The 11,611-nt window shown below is 36.1% G+C and overlaps 1 protein-coding gene across 2 annotated transcripts in view; it reads right to left on the bottom strand.

Moving 5' to 3' along the window:
- Positions 1-1,488: 1,488 nt before the first annotated feature.
- The window catches only part of LOC145265383 (N-acyl-phosphatidylethanolamine-hydrolyzing phospholipase D-like), a 49,735-nt gene continuing 39,612 nt past the window's right edge, over positions 1,489-11,611 (bottom strand). For both annotated transcript variants that reach the window (XM_080121182.1, XM_080121181.1), the window contains exons 4-6: positions 11,312-11,460; positions 6,096-6,210; positions 1,489-1,783 (exon numbers count right to left, since the gene is read on the bottom strand). In XM_080121182.1, the coding sequence (XP_079977308.1) occupies positions 1,634-1,783; positions 6,096-6,210; positions 11,312-11,460 (414 nt within the window). In that variant the 3' untranslated portion in view covers positions 1,489-1,633. The remainder of the gene's footprint in view (positions 1,784-6,095; positions 6,211-11,311; positions 11,461-11,611) is intronic.

Below are 11,611 nucleotides of genomic sequence, written 5' to 3'. Positions count from 1 at the left end.
TAATTTTTTTAAAAAAGAAATAATCAATCCTTGGATCAATTAGGTTTTTAAATACTCCAGTAAATGAGCTAAATGAAAGAGATGACTAAGTGAACACTGGTTTCTTCCGGTTGACCTGTATACATTAAAAACAAGCAGATAATAATAGTTGTTTTGTTTTTGTCACAAGCTCGATTTTTAATAAAGGGAAAAATTTTCAGAAAAAAGCGTGGGGGGGGGTGTAAATATTTATTGTTTTGTAAGTTTTTTTTATATTATTTACAAAATGTTTTAATAAACAAATAAATCATTGTATTATTTGAATTATTTTTACTACTGTTCTCATTTGAGTGTTATTTTTCACAACATTGCAGCCGATGTAACCTCCGACCTTCTTCAGGTTTATCTTGTCAAACTCTGGAATATTTCGGTTGAATTCAGGAATTTGGATGACATTTTGAACGGAACTCTTTATTTACTCCACAGGGGTAGCATGCTCTTGTTCCATCAGCCATGACTGGATAGAGGTCATAAGTAATTTGCAATTGTATTTTTCGGTCGCCCCCACTGAGGATTGAACCTTCAACCTGCAGGAGAATATCGCTTTTACAATTGATTTTTCCAAATACACTAACCACTGTGCTATGGATTCTTGCGGACAGGTCCATCCAAATTCTCTAGTCTGACAGAAATATCCCCAAGTTCAGCAAGATACACCTGAAGAAGATTGAAAGTTACATCGGCTGAACCATTGTGAAAATGATACTTCAGATGAGAACAGTAGTCCAAAAAATCCAAATAATATGAATAACCAATCCTAAAAAATTCAGAAACGTAAAATAAATCATCGTTCCTATTTGTCAAAAGTGAAAGATTATATTTTTCGGCTTTCGTACACTTTAAATTCCCATTTTCAAACAATTCCTTACGATTATTCGATTTATATTTATATTATTTTAATTTGAATAAATAAATACATTTCATATTTATTTATGTATTTGCAGACTGTTATACTTATCTTCATAGTTGTTGTTTTACAATGTTACGGCCAACATCCACTGGCCTTCATCAGGTGGTTAATCGCAACGGGATAGAAATGCTGAGTCTCTAAACTGTATCCCCAGTAATTACTGCTTTCCATAGTTGTTACTGTCTCACCATGTTTTGGCCAACTAATCCACTGGCTGACTTTGGGTAGGATTGAAACCGCTATCTTCAGACAATGCTCACCTGGAGCCATAGAGACTCAATGCCTCTATTCACTGCATCTATGAAGATGAGGACTATAGTCCGCAAATAAATAAATATACAAATTACTCATCTTGAAGGATTCCAATAATAAATATATTTTACTCTTAAAGAGGAATAAGTATTTTGCATTTTAATGTGCACAAGAAAATCCAAAGGCATCTCTTTCATTAACTTGGGTCTTTAAAACCTAACTGATCCCAATCCTCATATCAAAAGTTCCAAAACTTGAAACTTTTTTAAATTTAAGCTGTAACAAGTGTTCAGCTGCCTTGCGGGAGAGGAGAGGGCACTTTTACATACGGTCCAATGGTTTAAAAAAAAAGAAAAAAGAAAAGAATTTGTTCAGCTTTTGGAATAAACTGTTATTCCAGAGTTATCACCCTTAGTTATTGTCACTCTTCAGTCAGCAGATTGGAGAAGAAGAAAATTGTTCATTTTGTCTGGGATTGCAGACGAGATGAATTTCTCCGTGGCCCAATGTGTAGAAATCTTCCGGCCTCAAATTCTGCTTTTCCATTTCTTCCTTCAGTTTTGTCCTTGGTTCCAAATAGTGCTAAAAGGATAAAAAAAATTAAAAATTAAAATTTAAAAAAAAATAAAAATGAAAAAAAAAAAATTAAATACATGATTCATTCTGAAAAATGTTTTAAACGGTAATGTTTAAAAACAAACTCACTTTCCCATTAAAAATAATGTAAAACAGATTTACAAACTAATTTTCTCATTAAAAACAGATTAATTTACAAACTAATTTTCTCATTAAAAACAGATTAATTTACAAACTAATTTTCTCATTAAAAATAATGTAAAAGATATTAATTTACAAACTCATTTTCCCATTAAAAAGAATGTAAAAAAAGAAGTATTAATTTACAAACTCATTTTCCCATTAAAAAGAATGTAAACCAGATTAATTAATTTGCAGACACCAGCGGAATGTTTATTTACACATTTTTTTATGCTTACAGATCAGGGTCACCTCGCAATTAAAAATAAAAAAAGACTCATCTGCATGCCAAATAAATCCAAGTGTGTTTTAAGGAAAGAAAAATCAATTTAATTCTTTTATATATTTTTTATGTATTTAATGAGACAATATACAAATTATTAAACATAAGAAAAAAACAGAAAAGACGTATTTTTCTGTTTTCCTTTTTATTTTCCTTCTCTCTCCATATACCTGTCCATGCCGCCCCCCCCCTCAATTTCTCTAGTCAACTTGAATTCTTCCTCCTCTTTACTTTATTTCTATACTTCTAAACTATCAGGTCGAGAAGAAAGCTCTTGCAGTTTTTAACTTTTAAATACAAATGAACATATCTTGGCTCAAACAAAAATTTATTAGTCGAAATAAGCACCATCAGAATCAATACAGTTTTCCAAAACAAGTGTATTTATGCCAGTAACGTAAAAAATGTTGCGTTCTGGTGGTGATGATATCGCTTAGGTTTTTTAAGCATTTCTCATGCAGAAAGTTGTCGAGAAGCTTGAAAAAGTGGTACTTGGTTGGTGAGAGATCTAGAGAGTATGGTGGATGAGGCAGAGTTTCATAGCCCAATTCGTTGAACTTCTGCAAGGTTAGTTTAGCAATGTGCAGTCGGGGATTGTCGTGAAGGAGAATTGGACGTTTTCTGTTGACTAATGTTCTGTGTTGTTGTCGAAGTTTCTGATGCATTTCATCCATTTGTTGACAGTATTTCACTGAGATAATGGTTTCATCAGCATTAAAAAAACTGCAATGGATGAGACTGGTCACAGACCCCAAAATGGCCTTCTTTTGGAGTAACTCTGACTTTGGGAAGTGTCAAGGAGCATCATCGGTTCCTAACCACTGAGCTGAGCATTACCGGTTGTCGTAAAGAACCCACTTTTCATTGGAAGCCACAACCCAGTTGAGAAAGGAGTCATTCTTGTGCGTAAAAGAAGGGAAGAGGTCACTTTATAACAACGTTTCTTTTCGTTGTCATTCAATTCATGAGGTACTCATTTATCAAGCTTTTTGTTTTTCAAATTTCTTTTAAGTGACTGGAAATCATCATATATGTTACGCCTAATTCAGAAGCAATTTCTTGAACAGTTGTGCATGGATTGGCTTCGACTAAGGCTCTTAATTGATCGTTGTCAACATCTCATAGCCAGCCATTACACTCATCATCTTCAAGACTCTCCTCGCCGCCATGAAATTTCCTAAACCACCATTGTGCTGTGCATTCAGTAGTAGCTCCTGAGCCAAATGCTCTGTTGATACAAACACTTAAGTTTTGTCAACATTACAGGTATGATTCTTGAATTAATTTTTCCAATTAAAAATAAGTGTGATGCAACCAATTTCCACATGAATTGTGAATCCCAAAGAAAATGGGTTGAGAAACACCTAGTAATGTTACTAGAAACTCCCAGTCTTTATCCCCCGACCCAAAGGATCTCAGAGACCTACTATATGATAAATTTGTCCATCACCCACCTGAAATCTCGTAACAACCCCTGGTGGGTGGTACGGACCCCATTAGAAAACCCTGCTTTAAAGTATTTTAAAGGGTTTTTAGGTGCATAATGTGGACATAACTGCTTGAATTTGATCCATTTTATCTTGATTTTTAATCTTTAGAAACCGTTTTGTTTTAAGGAATTAATTTTATCCATATATATGACTGACGTAAAAACATTTAAAAAAAAAAATAAAATGTTTAAATTTCAACATTATTTCACATGTTTAACGGTCCTCATTAATGAAGCCAGAGATGACTTCTGTTGCTGGGTTCGAATCTATTGACTGGTGTTGATCATGACGCCCTGCACTGAAGATTCCCAAAAGAATGAAACACTAGTGTCTATATGTATTTAATAATTCTTATAGTAAGTAATTTTATATATATATATATATATATATATATATATATGATTGCAACGTCTTGTCAGACGAGTGCCACTCCCTCAGACACTTAAAGTCCATAAGCCCAAAAATGACTTCTTTTTTTTTTTTAGTCCTACCGTTGAATTCACACGTTCAAGCAGGCATGACACTGAAGACGGTCATTGAGATCCATTTTTACATGCTTCCCGCATTTCAAGCCTCTACTCGTCACAACTTTTCCATCGCCACAGGACCATTTTTATAGACAAATGCCGGAGGGAGCATCTATACACAGATGATGTTACAGAGCCTTAGCTTTGTACGACAGCTAAGACTCTCTCTCGGTTCAAAATGTTGAGATCCAGCAACAAGCAAGAGCAAGATAGCCAGCAACAAGTTAAATTGCAGACCAGCTTAATGCGGGTACTATACTCCTGCTTTATGGTTTTTTATAATCAGAGATTTGCTTCTCCTAGAAAGGTTGCCTTCACCATGGCTTACGGGAGCCCTCTCCACCTCAACACACACAAACACACACACAGTGCTAGTTGGCCATTGACCCCGAAAAAGGGTTCATTCGCCCTTTGGAAGGTCTTGTTTTAATCCTTCAGGGAGACTAGCCACCCTCCTCAACAAACAAGTTTGGTGGGGGGACCAGTTTAGTCGCCGGTGACCCGACCATGAGGCAGGTAGTACTGGGTTACATGGTACCAGTAGCATATGACATGACCTGGCACATATACACACACACTATCAGAGAGATCCGGTGTTGCTTGGGATTCAACCAATGTTCCACACTTTTAATACTTTTATTGTCATCGAAATCAGTGAAATCACCTATTTTTCGATTGATTGCCTACTTTAGTCGGGGATCCACTGCAGTGCACCAGGAGGAACCTTCACATGCCTCCCAACAGTGATTTAGTCCACCCTGCACTGTAGAGAACTTATTGCGGATTTTATAAAATGATTTTTATGTAATGATTAACAATTAAATTTTAAAATGCAAAAAAGTCAAGTATCATGCTTCAATTGTGCTCCAAACAGAAACATTCATCTCAAACATGCCCCTGTCTTATCAAAGAACCTACTTTTGATTTTATGCACTGTGCCCTCTTGCTTGTGCGATGATAAAACTTCTCAAATGCACTTGTCACATTAGACTGTATAAGAGTGTTAACTTTGATCCAAATTAAACTGTTCCTTCTTTAAACAGATTTTTTTGATTATTGATTTTTGATACAAAACCTATCTAAAAACACTCCCAGATACATAAAGTAGGTTTGTGTGCAATTTCAAAAAATCGGCCCAGCCGTTTCAGGGTCCATAGGGAACGATTTCACAGAGATACACAAAGTAACTTTCATATGTAAGTAGAGATACATAATAGTATTTATTATGGAAATCGCTCCAGACAAGGCATGAAGCCACTTGATGTAAGGAGTCAAAAATATCTACTTCAGGCTCAAAAACAAACCAACGATAAGCATTAGATGGATACATTCTGACCCAGAAAACAGCAATTCTTCCTCCTTTGTCAGAATCGTCGCTCATGGAATTTGAGGACTAAAGAACAAAAGAAGTGAGTTATGAGGTTGCAGAAAGCAAATCCAAGGTTCACTTACTACTCTCCAAGTGCGATTAGTATGAAAATATATGGCAATCCGCAAATGAAAAATTTTTTAAACGTGTCGAATGCGTGGGACGTGTCGAATGTGTCGGATGTGTTGAATGTGTGGGACGTGTCGAATGTGTCGGACGTGTCAAATGTGTCGGACATGTCAAATGTGTCGGACGTGTCAAATGTGTCGGACGTGTCGGACGTGTCAAATGTGTTGGATGTGTTGAATGTGTCGAAAATGTCAGACCTGTCGAACATGTCGAACGTGTCAAATGTGTCGGACGTGTCAAATGTGTCGAATGTGTCGGACGTGTCAAATGTGTCGGACGTGTCAAATGTGTCGGACGTGTCGGACATGTCGGATGTGTCAAACATGTCGATGTTACATACCTCATGTGTTAATTTGAATGTTCCCCAATGAATTCCAATAGATTTTTCAGCTCGAATATCCTGGTGGATCTGAACAGATTCTTCAGGTTCGACATGTTGAGGTCGCATGAACCATCTGAAAGAAAAAACAAAAAAATTATGGATCCAGCTAATATTTTTTTAAGATATACGTAAATAAATGTTAAGCATCTATCTCTATATGTAAAAGTCAATGTTTGTTTGTGTGTTATAGAAATCGGTACGTTAACAGATAGAAAATTCAAAGTCATTGCAAGTCTGTCTCTGCTCTATAGTTTCTTTTATAGTAGGTGCTTGACTGAGCTCCAATCTATGATCCCTCATGATTTAACGTTCACAACAAATACTCACCTAGCTTCCGCCAGCATCTTCTCTCACTCCCTATCTGTGCCTAAAACTATACGAAAATTCTATGAGCAGAGTTTATTTCTCAGAACTGTCTGTATGTGAAACACAATACTGTGTTTCTACTTCCCGGCTGACTATAATATGGTCGTCTTCAAATCAAATTTGAATAAATTTCTACTGAGTCGTCCTCTTAGATAATCAAATCCTACCCAAGTTCCACCGTTACTGATCATGTTATCTCACCATCTACCTAACACTTAACCCTTATCCTAGAGCAGCTTCCAGGCCTTGACAAGTCGTGACCTTCCCAGTGAAACAAATAAAAATAAGGGTTATATTTTTGGCAAATAAAAAAATAAAAATAAGTAAATAAAATAAATAAATAAATAAAAATAAGGGTTATATTTTGTGCAAAATCTCCAGACACCATTGAAAGTTTCCCTTGATTCCAGCTAGGGTCACTAGGGACAATTATTGGTTAAGTATTGTTAGATGAAACAGATTTCAGCTAGAAATTAATTATGAAGAACATTTCGTATGGAGAAGTAATGCTTTGCCCAAGAATTATCTCCCTTGTCTAAAGAGATTGTGAGAGTTATGTTCCTTGCCTTTTCCAGCGAACACACATTTTCGATTAGGATGTGTCACCCAACTTTCATCAAGAAAGATGTCTAAACTAAGAAATCATTCTTCCTTCATCTTTAATTTTTACATTCGTCCCAATAATCATCACATAAACGAAATAATGAATAAACGCGAAAACAAATCAAGTGTCACTCATTTTGAATTATTTACAGGGTGGAACGATAAAATTGTCACCCTAAACAAAACAACACTACAGCTTTATTTTAAAACTTTTATTGAAAAAAATCAATTCAGGTAACTTGATTATGTAGTAGAGCTGATGTCTATTCAATGTAGCCGCCTTCAGCCTCAATTACCGTCCCAATACTGGTCCAGAACTGGCGCCGGCAGTAGTTCGGCTAATACTCGGTGGATGGCAGCAATCAGGCTGGGTGTGATATTGTGGGAGGTCATGTTGGTGATGTTCTCGACATATGATCAAACGAAGTAGTCCAATGAGAGAAGGGTACAAAGTCATAGCACCCTTTCTGAAGCCAAATCTGAGTCTCTTTGGACTTGTGGGCCAGCGCCATGTGTTGCTGCCACACCCAGCGTCTGCCAGTTGCCACCTGATTGCATCAGGGGGGGGTCACCACACTCTTCAGCACATCCAGGTACACTTTGGTGTTGACACACTAAAGACCATAATTGTGGCCAAAAACTGTTTTCATCACCGTGGGCATGTCCCTGCTATTCATGGTAATCCAGCAATGCATTTTGAAGGTGCTGGCAATGGTCCTGTTGTCATAACTTAGTTTGGTAGAGAGTATGAGCTGTACAGTGATGCATCTCCGATCTCATTCATTTAACACTGTGTCACTTTCAGACATGATAGAAGGCTCCTTTGCTCTTGGGATTTGTACACAACTGGCCAATTAATAGATGGTCTCTAACATAAAGAGAAAACCGGTTTTCATCAAACGGAAATGGAATCATGTCATCTTTTCTAGGAAGACAACTTTATCATTTCACCCTGTATAATATCAAATATTTTAATTTTATAGCTTTATTTTATTTAATCCACAGGGATAGCTTGCTCCTGTTCTGTTAGACATAATCGGACAAAAGTCTTTCACAATAAGTAATTCATAATTGCATTCTTAGCATGCTTGCGCTGAGGATTGAACCTTCAACCTTCAGAAAGCTTTAACTAATTAATTTGATTATTACTTAGTTATTTCCACCTTTTTGGGGAAATTTTAGTTTTTAATAAACCGATTATATCTAAGCACAAATAATATATCTACTTCTTACACAGGCCAGTAACCTATCTCTACTTATATATAAAAGGCACTTTGTGTGCGAGTTTGTTTCCTATGGACTCTAAAATGGCTGGACTGATTTTTTTTTCACACACACACACACACACACACACACACACACATACACACACACACACCTTATATGTCAGGGTTAGGGTTCTTAGATAAGTTTTGCATCAGAATATCCGATAAATATTTTTTTTAAATCAATGATCGAAAAAATCCCATTGAAAAAGGAACAGTCTGATTTTGACCAAAGTTAACACTTTTATACAACCTAATATCACAATTGCATTTGAGAAGTTTTTTTCATTGCACAAGCAAAACAGCCCAGTGTATAAAATCAGTTCTTTGATAAGACAGAAACGCGTTCAAAATGAATGTTTCTGTTTAGAGACCAGTTGAAATATTGTACATCACTTTAGCATTTTAAATTTTAATTCAAAATAATTTCAGAAAATTAACAGTAGGCTCTTTACAGTGCAATGTAGACTATAATTAATTGTAGACTAAGTCACTACAGGAGGCACATGAAGCTTTCTTCCAGTGTACTGCAGTGGGTTCCTGACTAGAGCAGGCAATCGATTGATTTGATTGATGAATGGGCGATTTCAATGACAATATAAGTATTAGAAGTGTGGAATATTCGTTGACAATCATTCAATCCCAAGCAATGTCGGTTCTCCCTGCTAGCATCTTAAAACAACTATTACACAGAGTGTTGTTGCCACATCTGGGCTGGTGCTCCAACCACTAGTCTCTCAAATCAAATGGTAACCATTTGGGAATTTCAGGTGCTGTATGTGCTCTCTGCTTATCTCGGCATTGTTTCCAGTTATCCTGGACTTCTTATCACTGGACTCAAACAGTGCCGATTTAGGAAATGGGATTGAGCAATTCTTGCCTCACAATTACATGCGCAGCTACCCTTCATTGGCTCTTGAATTTTTTTTTATCTAAGCTTACTTTAATCCTGAGAATAATAGACATCACTACCTCTAGTAGGTTGTTGCACGAGGTAGAATCATAGGCAGAGAATGAGATTAAAGCAACTAAGATACATCTTTTTCTGAGTTCCTTGAAGATCATGACTTGGCATCGGGATGATAAAACTAATATCTGTGCGCATGTGCAAAACGTCTTTACTAAAGCCCTCTCTGACTATTTTGTCTAGAGATTTAAAACTTGATATATAGGGTATTTGGACCTCGAAAAAAATTTCTATTTGTATTTTAGTCTGCAAAAATAACTGCTACAAGGTCAAATTTGAAAAAAGCAACAGTTGACCTTGGCAAGAGTAAATCGACTAACTTCTGAGCATGCAGTATGTATATGTATGTATGTGTGTATGTATATGTATGTATGTGTATTATGTATTGTGTATGTATGTATGTATGTATGTATGTGCGTATGTTTATAAATGTGTATATATGCATGTATGTATATATATGTATGTATACCAATGACTGTCTTGAGCGTCATGTCTGCTTGAGCGTGTGAATTCACTGGCAGGACTAAAAAAGTTATTTTCGGGCTCATGGACTTTCAGTGTCTGAGGGAGTGGCACTCGTCTGACAAGACGTTGCAATCATCACATGTATTTGAAAAAACAAAATGAACAAGCCACACATGTGTGGTCCCCCTCTTGTGCTTCATGCGAGATGACACCACAAAAAATAGTGAAGAAATGATGAATATGAGAAGTGTGAACGGCCAACGTTGCCTTCACATTTTCACCAAGTTTCAGAAAAATCTAATGGATGGTGTAAAAGTTATGCGGTAAAAAGTGTCATTTTTTGCAATTTTGGGGCATTTATGACTCCTTTTGAGTTCCTGAAATGCCGAATCCCAGTGAAAATGGACAAACGATGCAGTTTCACACCTTAAGACATGTATATTTGAATTCAGCACCATGGACAACATATATATATATATATATATATATAGACATACATATCAAGTTCTTGAGTAATATAAAAAGAAAGACTACAAAAAACACAGTGGTTTTTTTAGCCCTAAAAGTCTCAGAGGGATGTGAACCAGAATTTTGCTAGAGTCACCTATACTGAATTTATGTTAGGAACAGTGGCCTCCACATTTTGGCCAAGTTTCAGGAAAATCTAATGGATGGATCAAACGCTATGGGTCAAAAAGTGTCATTTTTTGCCATTTTGGGATATTTTTGACCTCTTTTGAGCCCCTGGAGATGCCGAATCTCAGTGTAAATAGCTAACGGTGCAGTTTCAGGCCATAACACATGTATATTTGAGTTAACCACCATGAAAAACCACTATATAGTCAGTTTTTGTTGAGAAATAGGAAAAAAGAGCCACATAAAGAGTTGTTTTAGCACTGAAAGTCCCCGGCGATGTGAACCAGAATTTTGCCAGGATCACCCATAATGGATTTAGAATAAGAACAATGGGCTCCACATTTTAACCAAGTTTCAAAAAAAAATCTAATGGATGGATCAAAAGTTATGGGGTAAAATTTGTCATTTTTGGCCATTTGGGGGCATTTTTGACCTCTTTTGAACCCCTGGGGGCGCAACAGGAATTTTTGTAAAAAGAATTTTTTCACTGTACACATCTATTTAATGAAATACAATTTGTGGCAAAATTTCAGGAAAAACTAGTTGATAGTTATCTGACAATAGTCCGGACACACTGATGCACAGAAAACATAGGTCCCTCTCCGATAAATCGGGGGAACCAAAAATTAATTTGCTCATACGTGCAAAGGCATAATAATCTATCAGTATCTACTGAAGAAACCCTTAATAAGCTCTTAAAAAACTTATGCTCCTAACTCATTCATGCAGGAAGGGTGGTGGTTTAATCTGCTGCTGTTGCTAGTACATGAATATAGTGTTTTGGCATTGAATAATCCAAAAAGAATTGATATGCTATAAAATCAAACAAACCAAACCCAACAAGAATAAATATAATCTGAATAATATCTTACCTGGGTTGGTATGCTCCAATCGGGATTCCTGCAAGAGAAAATGGTCCATAACGACGTCCAATCTGTTTAAACGCTTCACAATAACCTGTGTCTCCTGCAAAGTAGAACCTTTGCGTTGGTCCAATCACACACCAACTGCTCCAAAGAGTCTAAAAACACAAAATGAAAACATAAAAAAAGTATTGACTCTTGGAAAAAAGTTGTTTCGTATTTGAATTCTTTAAGATAAATAAATTATTTATTTTGGAGAAAAAAACGCAAACACACAACGTTATTTGGCTTTCTAATTTCTATAATATA

Source organism: Euprymna scolopes, chromosome 40 (assembly GCF_053919585.1).
Source record: "Euprymna scolopes isolate OS-2025 chromosome 40, ASM5391958v1, whole genome shotgun sequence".
In the NCBI taxonomy this organism is placed as follows: domain Eukaryota; kingdom Metazoa; phylum Mollusca; class Cephalopoda; order Sepiida; family Sepiolidae; genus Euprymna; species Euprymna scolopes.
This window is presented reverse-complemented; position numbering and strand designations above follow the sequence as displayed.